Here is a 16927-nt window from a genome sequence, read left to right as displayed (position 1 = left end):
TAAAACCCCCCCCCCCCCAACTTGCATGTTAAAAACAGAACAAAAACAAAACAAAAATAAACTTTATTCTTCTGTCTTATATCTCCCAACCCAGTCACTTCTTGTCCTGTCCTGAATGGAAATAAAGGTACGATAGGAAGGTAGGGGCCAAGGAAAAGTTTCCCCTTCTCCCCCACTGAAGGTTTACTGAAAATCAACTGACAAGACACAGATTAATAGGAGAAAAGAATACAAATTTTATTTTAAGCTGCATAGAACAGGGGAAGAGTAGAAAAATGATTGCCCAGTAACCCAGTAGGGTAGGGATGTTTATATGTCCTTCTTCATAGTGAAAAGAGACATGGAGTGTATAGGAGTAAATGATTTTTAGGGGGATTCAGTGGGCTTGGAGAACCATGGCCTGGGACAAAGTCTCATGGGCCCACAGAGCAGATTGTGACTGATAATGATTCTCTTGAAATACTGAATGGGACCGAAATAGAAGACAATGGTTTGTGACAAGTCTGTCCAGGTGTGTTGACAGACTTTAAGTTTTTCATCCTGAGATATGAGTTAAAACTCAGAGGAGGACCAGAGGTAATTGTCTTCTTCTTTGGTGGGTCTGGACTTTAGACAGATAAGAGAACAGCTTCATTCTGTGCTTTGGAGAGAGAATTGGGAGAAGGGAGGTGGGGGGAGGTCAGAAAGAACTTGAGGCTGCTTCTCTAGCATGTCAAAGTGCCATATTTTAGGGTATCGACCTCTGAGCCCCAACAGAAACATGAAAGAAAGTGTAGCCTTTTTAGAAAGGATTTGTAAGAAAACAAAACAAAACAAACACAAAACCGGGTTTTAATTTCAGAGGACTTCAAGAAAGCAGACTTTAGGCCATAAAAATGCCTCTGGAAAAGGGACAGAATTGGGAGACAGACTGGTTATGAAGTGTTGCAATAGAACTCTTGACAGGGTAGGATACAAAAAGTAGGTATTACATTGGATAGTTAAATATGTAAAGAAATATCCCAGTTACAAATAAATCTACCTCGAGATGGTTTTAGGAAGGCGGTGGGAATGACAAAGGAGCATTAAGGGAAATATACATTTTCAAATACACTGGACAAAAGGGAAGCTAAAGGTAACTTTTGCCCCTTATCCATGATGGATACAAGCAAATGATTAAAGACATTGGCAAAGGAGGGTTTTTAAAGTGATGTTTTTATTCTTTATCATTGTAGTGTAAATTAAATATAGATATATCGTTGGAAGAAGTCCCACTTTTTATGAAAGGCTCTAAAACTGAAATAAAGAAGTAGGTCAAGAGTCACTGGAAAAGCTTGTTTGTTTCTTTGAGTAGGTCTTTCTGGAGCATTGCCTACAGAATTGAAAAGTGCTTTTGAGAGCGATTAGGTGGTGTTTTTGAGAAATCTTAGAGCAGTCGTTTTCAAAGTGTGGTCCAGGAATACTGGAGGTTTCTAGACACTGTTAGGGGTCTAGGAGATAAAAAATGTTTCATAATTACACTATGATGTTATTTTCCTTTTTCACTCTCATTCTCTCATGAGAATACAGTGGAGTTTCCCAGAGACTACGTGGTGTGCAGTATCATAAAAGATTGAATGTAGAAGCAGATGTGTGCATCCAGATGTCTTCTATTAAGCTGGGTATTAAAGACAGTTTCAAACATGTAAAAACAATGCTATTCATCTCACTATTTTGCTGTTGCTGGAACATATAGGTTTTTTTTTTAATCAAAAGTGTTATTTGTATTAAGATGTTTATTCTTATTAAATGAATAGTATTTTTTTTCAGTTTTAATATCTAATACTGTAAGAATTAATAGGTAAACATACTCTTTGCAGGTCATTGAAAAATTTTAAGTGTCCAAAGAGCAAAAAGTTTGAGAAATGTCCTAGCGGACAAATGATTCCTCTGGGGGCAAAGTTGACTATATTAAATTCTGGGAGGGCTAGTTAACAGTGCAAGTGTTAGCAGTAGTGCTGGTTGGAGTGCCCTTTTCATGGTTACCTATGAGGCATTTCAGTAGAAATTCTCATTTGATTACTAACAACAAACAAAGCAATCAAAGCTATTGTTATTGTTCCCATTTTGTAGATAGGAAAAGTGAGAAGTAGAGAAGTGATTTACCAAAGATCAGAGAGATAGTTAAGTACAGCTGGAATCCTTTGGTACTTAAGACTCCCAGTTCCATTGTTTCCATTTCATTTCACCCACCGAGTTGTCACCAGGATGAATCATCACTCCGCTTGCAATCCAGTAGCCACAGTGTAATAAATGGCAACCCTCACCTCCCGTTAGACCAGTTTCATATTCTCTGTGATAAAATAAACAATATCAATACTTTTGACATTCACTGGCCAGGTGGAAAAATTATCACAGAAAAATGGGAAAACATGTACCTGGGGAAAAAATACGACAAAACAAAGCCCTAATGTTTATAAATGTAGCATGGAAGACATGCTAGGAAGATGAAAAAGAAGAAATATCCAGGAAGGCTCGTAGGGTTTGTAAAGTGAGTACTTGCTGTTGATGTGAGTGCCCGTGAAAAAAAGGCAAAGGATGAAAGAGAGAGAGAGAGAGAGAGAAGGAACCTGGAACAATCGTGAGCCAATAAGTCAGGTGCGGGTAATTGGTAGTTGTTCCTGATTTCAACACCATGTGTTGGCTTGGATCTTTTAGAAATATAAAATATTTCTGCTCTGCACTTCATTACAGCTAACAGATGTTGCTTTATGTTTTTGGACCTACTTTGCAGAATGAGCATAGGATCATATAACATACTCCTAAAAACACAAAAGAGGAAACCAGTTAACTGGCCTCTTACCAGGACAGTTTTAAGAAGGTCCAGACTTTAGCCCTTGCCTGTCTGAAGTACAAAAGTAGAGTACATTCTAAGAAGAAAAGAAATGACACAGGATGCTTGTTGATATAAACTGAAAGAACGTTTACTTATATCTTTAGAGAAAATAAAAAATACATGGCCGGTTGACTAAAGAGGGTAGTTTATTACCGAATGGTTGCTGCTTCCCTACTCCTCATCCCCTAATATTTAAAAATGAAAATGTTTTCTTGCAGTATTTACCAGTGATACAAAAAAAAGAAAGTCCATCCTTTCCATGACTCAGTATTTTCAGGTTATCACAAACCTATTCAGCTTCTGAATCTTATTAAAGTCAAACTATTGAGTCAGTTTATCAGCACTAAGCTATTAGATTTTTGCTTTATGCCTGTTTTGAAAGCAGGGCTTGATGTAGAAGGTATATTTACGTAACAGTGGTGTTACTCAATGCCCTCACATTTTTCTGCCTATGCTATCTTAATGGAAATTTACTGGAAAATTCTTGCCAGAATAAACACATTCCTTCAGGACTGAAAGGCTTAATGTACTTCTAGTTCAACTGCATCTCTTTCCTGTGAGCAGATAAACCAAATTATTTGGCATTAGTCATTATATACTTCACACAGTTGACAGTACTTATTGTCGTCTCCCATGGGCGCTAAGGGTTGTAGGAGACAGGAATAAGGTAGACAGTCTTACACTACAGTGAGAGATAAAAACAAAAGCAAGGGTAGAGCGTCCATATATTTGACATGAAAAAAACAAACAAAATCTGGTGGATATTCTATAATTTGGCTTTATCTACCCTGGGAAGGCAGGATTAAGGAGTATGAACCACAGATAAGTTGAGCTGATGAACCAAGAAATTTTAAAAAAAATTATTTTTCATTTTTAAGAGAGAGATAACTTTCTCATTCACATTTGAATTTAAGAATCAGTAGTGAAAACTCTACTATGACAGTAGTGGCCTGAGTAGTGTCTGCTGGGGCCAGACAAGGAGACCAGCGTGGGATAAAGAGATGTAAACAGGATGATTAGGGCCAGGGAGGGAGGAAGTACCCTTCGGTTGAGGGATGGAGGAAGCAAACAATGGACAATAGAGACTGGAGGAAAGAGATGCACAAACATTCTAGACTTACTCCTGTTGGCCCAGTCGAATATCCACTCATCACCACCCCAAGGTTGCTACTGGCGAGAGATTACAGTGATTATTCATTCATGCAACCAGCATTAATAAAGTGTGTAGTCAAGGCAGAGAGAACCATCTTTAAAGGAATAAAACTGGCCTATTAGTATATTGTAGCTGAATATTCAGTTATGCTGCATTTATTTACAGCAATAGGCAATTGAGTTCTTTGACTTTTTCATTATTTTTAATTTTTTGCAGCTGGCCAGTACAAGGATCTGAACCTTTGACCTTGGTGTTACAATACCACATTCTAACCAACTGAGTTAACTGGTCAGCCATTCTTAGACTTTTTCTTTTTTTTTTTTTTTAAAGATGACTGGTAAGGGGATCTTAACCCTTGACTTGGTGTTGTCAGCACCACACTCACCCAGTGAGCAAACCGGCCATCCCTATATGGGATCCGAACCCGGGGCCTTGGTGTTATCAGCACCGCACTCTCCCGAGTGAGCCACAGGCCAGCCCATTCTTAGACTTTTTCTTTTTTTTTTTTTTAAAGATGGCTGGGAAGGGGATCTTAACCCTTGACTTGGTGTTGTCAGCACCACACTCACCCAGTGAGCAAACCGGCCATCCCTATATGGGATCCGAACCCGTGGCCTTGGTGTTATCAGCACCGCACTCTCCCGAGTGAGCCACAGGCCGGCCCATTCTTAGACTTTTTCTAACAGACCAGTTAGAATTAAATTGCTGGATAGATTTGCCCAGAGTTTAGTGACCCCTCTGCCTTATATAGTGTATTAGTTCATTTCTGTTGCTTATCACAAAATACTTGAAACTGGGTGATTTAGGAAGAAAACAATTTATTGCCTACAGTTTCTGAGGCTGCAAAGTCCATCTGGTGGTGGCAGTAGTGCCCCAGGGGTCTCACATTACAAGATGGTAGAAGCAGAGAGAGTAGAGTGAGAGACAGACTCTCCTTTTAAAGCCCTCAGAACCATGCCCCTGACCACCATTTTTAATCCATTCACTACATGGACCTGCAATCAACTCTTCAAGGCTCCACCTTTCAATTATGATAATAGCATTTTCCACCCTCTTAATAGTCACAGTGGGGGGCTAAGTTTCTAATACATAAAACTTGGGGGACACAATTCAAGTTCCAATGAGTTTTGGGGGGACATATTTCTATCTAGTACATATAGTATTAAAATCCTTCTTTTTTTTTTTTTTTTTGGCAGCTGGCCAGTATGGGGCCCAGCAATTTCTTTTTTTTCTTTTTCTTTTTTTGGTGGCTGGAAAATCCTACTATTTTAAATAATTATGAGAAACTCCAATTTAAATGTGAAAATGTCCCTATACTATTAAAGAATTTTATTTCATTGTATTTCTTTTTATTTTCAATATGTATGGTAAGTAAACCAATCTTGCAAAGTATTACTTCCAGGAAGTCCGTGGGAGATAAAAGAAGAATTTGAAATTAGAATATCAATATACTTACTCATTAATTGGTGTTCCTACTCAACTTGTATTTTCTTAAAAAACTTGTTGTGTGTAAAGGAAAGGCACCATAGCTGAAATTTCTTTTAAGTAATTAGGTACAGTTTCTCTCTGTAAATAATAAAACAAAAGTTTAATATTTCTATTATATATGGGTTTTCTATTATAGGCTCCTTTAATTCAACTCTAGAAGTAGGTGAGATGTGAATTATAAAGAGAATATAATTTACTTGAAGTTATAAAAATTATTTCATTTGTTCAATTTATCTAAGAGATAAATGTTTGAGATAATTTCAAGCTATTCAGAGTTGGCAATAAGTGAGATTTTACCACATTTTAAAATTATTAACACATATCAGTCATGCATATATTTATAAGTAAAGATTAAAAGTTGCTTTCTGCAGTAGTGTGTTACAGTGAACTTAATCATCTTTCTATTTATATTTCAGTTCTAAAAATAAACTGGAAATTTAAATAGTACTGCATTCATTTGTTACAGATATTTGCTGTATGAGTTGACTGCGTTTGATTTATAAATATAAATGATAAATACAAAATAGTTTATAAAATTTAATCCCAGTTTAATTAAATTAGCCTGTAATCAAAGTTCAACCTATTAACTTTCTAAAAACAAAGTTTTGAGTTTAAGTAAGTGTTAAAATAATTTAAGTGTAATATAAATGAAAATATAATTTTCTGTGTTGCCATTTGTTCTTTACCCTACTTTTCTTTAGAGCAAAAACTGTTCATTCTACTAGGATCTTATAATCAGTAGCACCAAAAGGTAAAGTTTCAAAAGATCTATCTCTTTGGTTTTATTGAGGAGAACTTAAGGAGTTTTCATATTCTCCAGCCTAGTGCTATGATACTTTAGAAATTGTATTGCTTCCTATGTACTAAATGAACCACGTTTTCTTTTGAATTTATAGCCGCAGATATGGCCAGTACAATATGAATCAGGAAAGCTCTACCAAGGTTATGGAGAAGCCTCCATTTGATCGGTCAAGTTCCCAGGACTCTTTGGATGAACTATCTATGGAAGACTATTGGACAGAACTAGAAAATATCAAGAAATCTAGTGAAAACAGACAAGATCAAGATGTGGTGGTTGTCAAAGAGCCTGATGGTAATAACTAAATGAAACTTTTGTTGTTTATGTATTTATAGGAACTGAATGCATGGAAAGGAAGAGGAGAACAAACAAACAGAAAATTAAAGATGGGACAATCAAAAAAAGATATTGCAAGTTGTCTTTCAACTTTATTCGCTTGTGGGAGATTTATGGATGCAGCTGCCGGCTACAAGGGGCAGGAGTAAATTCACTTAGTTGTAGATATGGCTCAGCTTACTGTGTCATAGACTCTTAGGGTCAGACTTGATCTTTGAAATCATCTAACCTCCCTTGGAATTCCTCCTGTAATATGCTAGCCACGTGTTCATCTGGTCTCTAATAAAGTATAGGTGGTGATGGAAAACTCACTACTTTGCACTGATACTGTTTCACTGTTTTTCCAGTGGTCAGTCATCTTGAGTTGTTTGGATCTTTAATTTACTGATTTAAAATCTGCTAACCTTGAACTTTGACTTACTTGCTGTAGTTCTGCGTTCAGGAAGAATAGAGCTATTCTGTTTTTACAGAACAAGTCTACTTTGTTTTACATGATAGCTTTTCAGATATTTGAGGATAATTATCTTGTTCCTAGCCAAGTCCTTTCTAGAAGGAAAATTCACTTATACCAGTCCTGGTGGGTGGTTTTCAGACCTATTGTGGTCCTGGTCATTTTATCATTCAAATTATAGTACTCCAGATTGGATGCAGTGCTGTGTGTTTAGCCAACTAATCTAAGGATGTAGGTTTGAACACCGGGGGATGGTATTAGAAATTTAACTTATGTATTTGCTTTTTGCTTGTATTTGGTCCATAATTTCTCTTGAGTCTCTTTCCAGCCATATTTCCCACACTCTCCATTACTGTACTTGATATTCTGTTAGGGTTTTTTTTGTTTTTTGTTTTTGTTTTTTATCTGACTGGCCTGTGTGTTTACTTGATATTCTGGAAGAAACACATAAATTTTACTTTTTTTTTCTTCTAAATTTTATGCTGTTTCTTTTAATTTCTTAAATTCAAGCAGTCACCAAATTTTTGATGCCCAGGCTGGCATCTATTATATTAACTTTCTTTCTATACCTCTGCCATCCATATATTTGTAAATATGTTTTGGTGTATAAGTTGGTATATAAATGCCAAAAAAGTGAGAGCTGCAGTCAGTGCTTGGTGATCCACTAATACAGACGTCCTTCTCAAAGGGATGTCTTCTTAACAAAATGATTTAGTATTGAGTTAGGTAGTGAAATCTATATTTATAGGATTTCTCCTTTGCTACAACATTGCTTTAAAAATCTACCAATAATAATGTAAAGAGAAAAATTGGGGATTTTTCTTAATTTAACATTTGTTAGATTTATAAAAGTATAATCAACTCATTCTTTGGCTTCTCATTCTTTTTTGTCTTATTCTTTCCCAAATACCAGTAGAGTCTATCTTATTTGTGATAGTCAAAAGTATCTCCCAACTTTCCTGTCTCACTGTTTCAAGATAGAAGTAGCATGTGAATGTTCTGCTGAATATGGAGAGAATATGCTAGAGAAACCAGCATTTAAGCCTGATACCTAGAGGTGTATCATTAGCTATTGGATAATTCTCCAAAGTTAAATTAGATTCATAGATTATTGTATACAATATGATCATCAAGAAGATTGGGAGTATTTCTACATGCCCATACCTTTTCTTAGACTTTAAATTGTTTTTTACCTCTACTTTTTAGTGCAACAGGTGACTCTGTAGTTATCTTATTTGTTTTCCTTTTTATGGCAATATCAGCTTTTTTTCTCCTGGCAATTTGGTTTTATACAACTAAACTGAGTTCTACCTTAACATCATTAATAATAATGGCTGACTTAGTTTTTATGTCAGTGAACGGTTTATATTCTCTGGCATGCAGAGTGCTCAGCACTAGATTATGTTTCTTGCAGCCAGAGTTATTAGTACTTGGTTTCTGCCCTCAAGGAGTTTATATGGTGTAGAAGGATAGACACACAGGTCAGAGCTATACTATCTGATACAGGCAATTTTAGAGCATTGCAAAGCTCTTCTCACGTAACATTCTCGTATTTGGTTGTGATGTAGCCAGGACATCTTTGCATTAGTTTACAGATGAGAAAATGGAATTGGCTTGAGGCTAAGTGACTTGTCCAAAGTGACATGGCTATCAAGGTGCAGAAATGGGTTATAGATCCAGGTTTTTTGTGACTGAAGTCCTTGCTCTTTCATTTCCCTCTGTAAACATTGTGCTTGGAGTAAATCTATTCTAGTTACACTTCTGATTTTCTATAATTTTCATTGGATCTTGCACAATATTTTCTTTACCATTTATTTTCTGCTGCATTCAGTGTTTTGAATTGATGCAATTATTTTTTTTCCTTCCTATTTTAAGTCCATTTTATTGAAGTGTAATTCACATGCAGAAAAACACACATTTTTGCTGTGCAGGTCAGTTATATTTCACAAGTGAATTTACTCATGTAACTACTAGTGCAATCAAGATGCAGAGTATTTCCAGCACCCCAGAAGTTCTCTTGTGCCCTGACAGTATATCCTCATACATTCTAAGCCCTAGGCAATCAATGATATTTTTTCTGCCACTATATATTAGTTTTGTGTGTTTTACAAATTCATGTAAATGGAATGAATTGATTCAATTATTTAATTAGTTTCCTATATAGCTTTTTTTTTTTTTCTGACATTAGTGTGCTTTTAAAAATTGTCAAAATAACACAATCTGAGGTGCTGATTTGGGGGAATTAGAAAAATTAATTTGAGATTGTTTAGTTTCCAATGTCCAGATGCTCCTTACCTCTTTGCCACACTCCCTGTCGGCGACAGTGTACACAGAAAGCAAGTCTTTTCATCAGTGTGGACAATGAGGTAGTGAGAAATTTAAGCCAAGAAACTGGGCTTTAAAGTATATCCTGAAGATTGACTTCCTTCTGTAACTTGAGGGAAGTAAGTTATCTTTTCATTCCTTGTTCATCTCTGGAAAGGGAATGGTGTTATCCTCTTGCGTTAATCTGTAGGGAAGTTATAGAGGTTAATTACATGTGAAATCATTTACAGATTTTAATTGAGTATATATGAAATGGATCTAAAATTTGATGTCATTGTGGCTGGAGTGTATGGCAGTTGTCCAAGTTTCAGATAATGTTTCTTAGCACTGTGGTTTGGTTACAATTGAAGTTTCAGTAAGAGTTTTTAAGAGCTTAAAAATGTAACAGTTCTTACAGCTTTTGATTTAAATACCCTTTTTCTCCACTGTCTTAGAGGGAGAATTGGAAGAAGAATGGCTTAAAGAGGCTGGTTTGTCCAATCTCTTTGGAGAGTCTGCTGGAGATCCCCAAGAGAGCATGGTGTTTTTATCAACATTGACCCGGACCCAGGCAGCAGCTGTTCAGAAACGGGTAGAGACCGTCTCCCAGACCTTGAGGAAAAAAAACAAACAATACCAGATTCCTGACGTCAGAGACATATTTGCTCAACAGAGCGAGTCAAAAGAAAAAGTAAGTTTTCTTTTTTGATGTTTAAGGCAAAGGAATAATTGCTTAGAGTCAGCTGGACTGATTCTGTTTAATTCAAATCATTAAAAACTTATCGAGCACCTATTGTGTGCCAGGCACCAAAGCTGCATGCTGGCGGTGAACAAGAACAAGGGGGCTTGATCCCTGCCCTTTTAGAAGTTATACTGATGGGGCAGAACATTCAGCAAGTTAAAATTCAATATGATAATCTTTGCATTAGAAGAAGTGGGTGGATGTCCTTGGAGCATTAGAAGTGACTCTAACCCCACCAGGGGTGACAGGAACGGCTTCCCAGACAGTGCGACTGCCCAGTTGTTACTTATAGAAAAGTAGCAGGTAGGGAATTCTTCCTTATCTCTTAATACTTGTAGGAATATTTGATTTTCCCTAGATTCATTTGGGAATGGATGGAAGTGGAGTTGGAGGGAGTAATGGCAGCTTAATTACAAAGTGGGAACCTTGAGACATGAAATAACTTTCCCTTTATGTCTAGCGCTTAGCGTGGTGACTAGCACACAGAAGATTGAGCAAATATTTGTCCGGATGATTAATGTGTTAGTGGAAGCTAGTGGAGTCTGGTAGAGACTGTGGGGCTGAGGAAGGAAGAGATACCCGGGAAGGGACATGGTAAGAGTATAAGACCCGTGTGGCTTGATACAGCGCTACTCCAAACAGCCAGTTAGTGGATTACTTATCACTCATCCATGAGGACAGAAGGAGCTTGCACAGAATTTTCATTCTTTCTTTCATCAAGATAGTCTTGCTTCCAAAAAAAAGTCAGCTGAACGAAGTGGTGTTCTAGGGGTCAAGGCTGATTTACATGCTGGCCTGGAAGACCCAGTACACAGCAGCTGGAATGATGTGAATAAATAAAGGGACTCTTGAACAGTGGTCGTAATGATAGTAATAATGATAACAGTTGCTGCCACCATTACCGAATACTTACTGTGCTAACTGATTTCGTGCCTTATCTCATTTCATCCGTACAGCTGTCCTGTGAGTGAGGCATTATCATTTATTTCCATTCTACGGCTGAGGCTCATAGACTTTAAGTAACTTGCTCAATGTCCTATAGATAATAAACCCAAATTCGTCTGACTCTGAAGTACATTCTTTTAACCACTTCTCTGTCCTGCTGTATTTGTGTTTCCATACGTGATTCTGATATTAAGCATTTTGAATATGAGAGTCTATTTAAAATATAAGTAAAAGGTAACAAAAAAGAATGGGATGAAAAGGCTTACATTTATCTGTCATGTAGAGGTTTTTTGCTTTTTGTAGAATTTCATTCTAAGAAATGTTTTCTAGCTATGGATTGCTACTCTATTTGCATGGCCAATTGTGGATCATATCTAGTCCATTTTACTGGAGTTTTGGGGTCAACAGATTGCTGCAGGCACTTGCTTACCACCCAGTGATTATTTGGGACATCTACTACTGTTGAAAGACCGAACTAGGTTTCCAACTGTAGAAAAATTAATGGTAAGGAAATATAGTATTAAGACATTTTCTTCCCAATTAAAGAGCTGTCCCTAAGGGAGTTAAGAGGAAGTGAAAGGGGGAGGGGACAGAGAGCTGAGCCTAAGCAAAATACATACTGTGGGATTCCTGCCAGTCTCCAAGAGAATGTTTCTACTTGACTCTAAAAGCAGCATTTTTCAGCAAATTCCTGGCAATTTCTAAACCACATGGCTTGAGTCTGAGGTCACTGGTGGATTGTATCATCCAATGAAATCATTCAGAGAAATAAGTGAAAATAATATTAACTTGCCTACGTTGCATGCCTTTAATTGAAACACTGCCACCCATTAGAAATTTGCTTTGCATCCCCATCCCTGAAGCAAACGTGGGCCAGCCATTTCACTTGCAGTCCTTCTGTTTTCAAGTAAGTGCATATTCAGCTCTTGTACCTGAACTGCTTTGTCATGAAGCCCTCGCTGATGCTAGGAAACATAATACAGAAATGAGTACCATCTGCACTGCCATCTTCAATTGCTAAGGAAAACAGTCCCAACCACATGCTCCAAAATATGTGTTCGTAAGTGAGATTAGGATCCCTCACTGTGCTCATTGTGCCATGGAAGGCCAGCCCTCTGCAGCTTGTGAGCAGAGGGAAGGGGAACGGTATGGCCCTGTCCTGCAGGGGATCAAAGCAGTGCTGTGTGCACCCACGCACCACTTCTGCGGTTTGGTAGTCACTGTACGCTGTCCTGGGTATTGCTGGTCTCTGAGGAGTACACTAATGGCCTGTCTGTGTCTGCCTTAGTGCTTTTCTAGGTTCTTAGACTGCAGGTGGATGGGGAGTACTTTGTGGCTAACAGTTCGAGGTGAAACGTGCGATGAGGGGATAACAAAGGCCACTTGCTGTCTGCAGAGATGAGAAACAATAGACTGATTATTTTAAAAATAATTCCTTCAAATAGGCCTCTCTGTATGATTGACTCCCCTTTCTGATCCCTGAATTCCTTCTAGAGCCTTACCTGGAAGGGATGAAGTATTGTCTGGCCACAATTACTGTATCAGAACCAGCCATGGTTTACCACGTCTGTTAACTCTTGGAGGGCTCCGTTCTTCAGTTGTCACTGCCCCAACTCCTTGAGAAAAGGAGTTCCTTTGTACATTTTAGCTTTTATTGCTGGTTTGGTAATTTAGTTTTAATGCATCTCACATTTATTACTTTTTTTTAAAATTTGAAACAGTTCTATTTTATTATCAACATGTCAACTTGCAATTTTGTTTTATAACAGCATTATTGAGATACAATTCACATACCATACAATTTACCCATTTAAAGTGTACAATTCAATGGTTTTTAGTGCATTCACTAACTTGCAGCCATCACCACAATCAACTTTAGCACATTTTTGTCATCTGCAAAAGATAGCCCTTGTCCATTAGCAGTCATTTCCTATTTTCCCCTCCCTACTCTTAGGCAACCACTAATCTACTTTCTGTCTTTATGATTTGCCTATTCTGCACATATTATGTAAATGGAATCATACAATATGTGGCCCTTTGTGACTGTTTCCTGTTACTTAGCATAATGTTTTCAAGGTTTGTCCTTGTTGTAGCATGTATAAGTACTTCATTTCTTTTTATAGCCTAATAATATTCCATTGTATAGATAGACCACATTTTGCTAACTCATTCATCAGTTGATGGTTATTACTAATTTTTTAACATGCTGTGTTTTCCCTTTAAATAGTGACATTCTTAATGGCAAGGACACTTGACTCTTGTCATATTTCCCACTGGGATTAGTATTGTGTCTTACAAGTTGTGGGTAATCAAATATTTATTGGATAGTTGCTTGTTGATTATAACCATAGTGCTTTTTTTTCCACTGTGATTGTTATAATACTGAGTACATTTCTTGTACTCTAAAGGTGGTTAGTAACAGAATTATTTACAATACCATTTTCTCTGGTTGTGAGCTGGAGATGACTAAATGGCCCATTTTCTGTGTTTAGGTTCCAGATGGCACTGAATCGCAGTCAGACAGAACAAATGAAAACAAATACCAAGGAAAAGATGGTATGTTGGACCTGTTCTCTTCTCTTTTTTTTTCCTTTAATTAATATAACAAATAGTTACAACCTTTTAAAACATTCACCTACAATTCTAGTAAACAAATTATGTGAAAATACTAACGGAAGGTCCTAAGTGGATAATTATAGGAAGCTGAGTATATAGTTGGCTTTCAATTTTTTTTTTTGCATATCTCTATGTGATCTGATATATGCATATCTTGCTGAGTGCTTATCATGTGCAAGACCCTATGTGGAGATATTTCTCTCGTTTAATACACTCAAGAACTCGATGTAGAAGGTACTGTTCTTCACCCATTTTAGAGATGAGAGAACTGAGGTTTAAAGATGTGAAGTCACTTTCCCAAGGCCATGCAGCTAATAATTTGAGCCAGGGAATTTGGAGCCTTGTTCTTAACTCACAAGCTCCTAGTTCATAAATGGATTAGTTTTCAGAAATTTTAGAAAAACTTAAAAAAATGGTTAAGATATTTTGGGGCAATTGGTTATAATTCTCCATTTCACACTCTTTCTCTTCTAATTTAAGGCATGGATGAAAATAAATATTAGGGCTTTATTAGTGCTTACCAAGAAAGAATATATAGTTATTTCATTTGTTTACAAAAAGGAAAAACATTTTAAATTAAGATCATAGATTTTAGCTTAAAAATTTAGTCCTTAATTGTTATTTAACAAAGAATAGCAAAAATGATCTATATTTACTTTCTTGAAACTTAGCAACTGGGGTGTTGGTGCCATTAATAGTGTTGCATTTGGTTTGGAAGTAGTGGGAGAGGGACTCAAGTAAATTGGGGAGGACTGCAAAGTGTTCCCTACCTTCCTATAAAAATCATGCATTAGACTAAGATTATATGGACACTTTGGAGTCTTGGATCCACTATCTCCATTTTTCCTTCCATACCTTTCTCAGAACTTCTCTCCTCCACCCCCACCTTAAAAAAAAATGCACATGCATACACATATGTATGTATATGTAGGTGTGTGTGTGTGTGTATACACACATTTTTATTTATATCTATAAAAGCACCTCTTTTTACTATCTGTGGAGATTTCTTTAGTTACATGTTTTATATCAGAGTGGAATTACTGGCTGTTTCCTCAAGTCTGTGTATCAGCAAACACTGAAGTAGCAAGCAAGCTGGTGTAGTGGGCCTTTGGCCTGCTGGAGAGCTGGGTCATCAGGAGAGACAGATGAACCTTTTGTGCCAATGTCAGTATGCTCTGGGGTTTGGCGAAGAGTGACTGGCAGTTGTTTCGTGGATACTGAGGAAAACATTGTCCTTTCTTGGTGTTCTCCTCCCTTTCCAGAGATCGTGCTGTAGGCTATATCAAGAAAGGTTCTGGAAGACAAGTTCATTATATGGGCACTGTCTGGCCTAGCTTACAGCAGGCGAGTGAAATGTGACATGCTTGCTACCTGATTTACATCTGCTTTTGCTGGAATGCTATGAAGTGGGCATAGAGCCTCCAGTCAGGATAGCCAGAGAATGCATCTAATGCCAGCCAAGTCACTGAGGACTTGCTGTCACACCTGTTCTGGGCAATGCCGTGCTCTTTCACTAGCCAATGAATTAACCAGTGCTTTGCAAACATTGGAAGCTTCAGAATGAAATGCATGGAAACATCATCTGGGGTTCAAAAGTGAGGCTGTTTCTGATTAAAATTTGAAAGCATGGGTGATATAGTCTCTTTTAAGTGTTCTCCACACTTAGGTTTTTAAACATGTTCAATCAAGGATACTGCTGCTGCTTTTTTTTTTTTTTTTTTTTTTTTTTTTGTGGCTGGCTGGGGAGGATCCAAACCTTTGACCTTGGTGTAACAACCCTGCGATCTAACCAACCGAGCTAACTGGCCAGCCCAATCAATGATACTTATTCTAAATGAAATGTCGTAAAATTTTAATGTTGCAAGGGTTGTCACTTTTCAAATTAATCTGTTGTTAAGAATCATTCTTAATTTCTCATCAAATAATATAACTCTTTATGAAAGGCTGTGTTTAATACATACATTTAGAAATACTAATAATACCCAAATAATTTTCTAAACTTTCATATTAATATGTCTACTTTCATGTTTTCTTTGAATTTCCATGAAGGGAGGATTCTCCACCCCCCCAATAAAGGCATTTTAGGACACTTTGGACAGTCGAAAAACTTTAGGGGAGATTTGTAAGATATTTGTAAACAGGTACTATTATGCCAAAGGAAAATTGGTTAAAGTAGTTATTTATATTTTAGGACCTTAAGAGCCAAAAGATTTATCTCAGCATTTTCTGTTAACTTTTCTGTTTGAGCATAGATAATTGATTCATCACTTTTATTAGCCAATTAATCATGTATTTTTTATAGCAGTGCCCCCCTATAACCCCTGAAATTGCTTTTCCTACTATCTGCCTTCATTTGACTTACTATTTAAATTGAGGCTTTTATATACCATATTTTTTATTTTTGCCATGATTTAGGAGGAAATTCATGTTTTAAATGTGTTCTAACTTAATTATAATTACTCAGTTTTAAATTCAGTATAATCCATTTCTTTGGGTATGGGAGGGGTGGATATTTATTGTAACTTTGACATAGAGATATTGAGAAGAGAGAATACTTTTAAAATTCTTGTCCACAAGTGCTCAGCTGCTGGAAAGGTAACATCTAAATTAAGAACATGGCTAATCATTTTTTTCCTCTTAGAATGGTTTCCTAGGAAACCAACATACATATTCACAATAAGATATAAACAGTATAAATAAGTGGGAAGATAAAAATAAAATTGTGCTTTGACATTTATGCTGATACTTTAATAATTACTTGTATAAAGGTATAGGTATTTTAATTTTTTAAAAAATGGTCAAAAACTGTTGAAAAAATATAAATGTAACATAGATGGCAGCAGATAAATACTAATAATATCAAGGAACTTTAAATTTATTCTCATTTGGGGAATTGACATAGGTAAATGCTTGCTTGCTTCTGTAACTGAGAATCTACCAGGACCAGCTATGTAATTTGCAGGGTCCATGGCAAACTGAACATGTAGGGCTACTTGTTCACATTTCAAAATGATGACAGCAGATCATCAAACCAAGTATGGAAGCCTTCTGAGCTCAAAGCCCTGTGTGGCTGCATAGGGCCCATGGCCCGGATGCCCACCCTGCTTACTGAATGGGAGCGAAGACAACAAGGCTTATATTTAGTTCTTAGTTTTCTTTTGATTAAGACAGCTTTTTTTTCCTTTTAATTTAAAAGACTATAAACATGGTATTTTTCTGAATTAAAAAAAAAATAGTTT

General features: G+C 36.7%; 1 protein-coding gene across 2 annotated transcripts in view; it reads left to right on the top strand.

The window, feature by feature from the left end:
- ARHGAP18 (Rho GTPase activating protein 18) overlaps positions 1-16927 on the top strand; it is a 183268-nt gene that overhangs the window by 113507 nt on the left and 52834 nt on the right. For both annotated transcript variants that reach the window (XM_008568712.1, XM_008568711.1), the window contains exons 2-4: positions 6392-6588; positions 9841-10076; positions 13565-13628. In XM_008568712.1, coding sequence (XP_008566934.1) covers positions 6392-6588; positions 9841-10076; positions 13565-13628 — 497 coding nt within the window. The remainder of the gene's footprint in view (positions 1-6391; positions 6589-9840; positions 10077-13564; positions 13629-16927) is intronic.

The sequence above is a fragment of the Galeopterus variegatus genome, unplaced genomic scaffold (genome assembly GCF_000696425.1).
Source record: "Galeopterus variegatus unplaced genomic scaffold, G_variegatus-3.0.2 Scaffold434, whole genome shotgun sequence".
Classification (NCBI taxonomy): Eukaryota; Metazoa; Chordata; class Mammalia; order Dermoptera; family Cynocephalidae; genus Galeopterus; species Galeopterus variegatus.
This window is presented reverse-complemented; position numbering and strand designations above follow the sequence as displayed.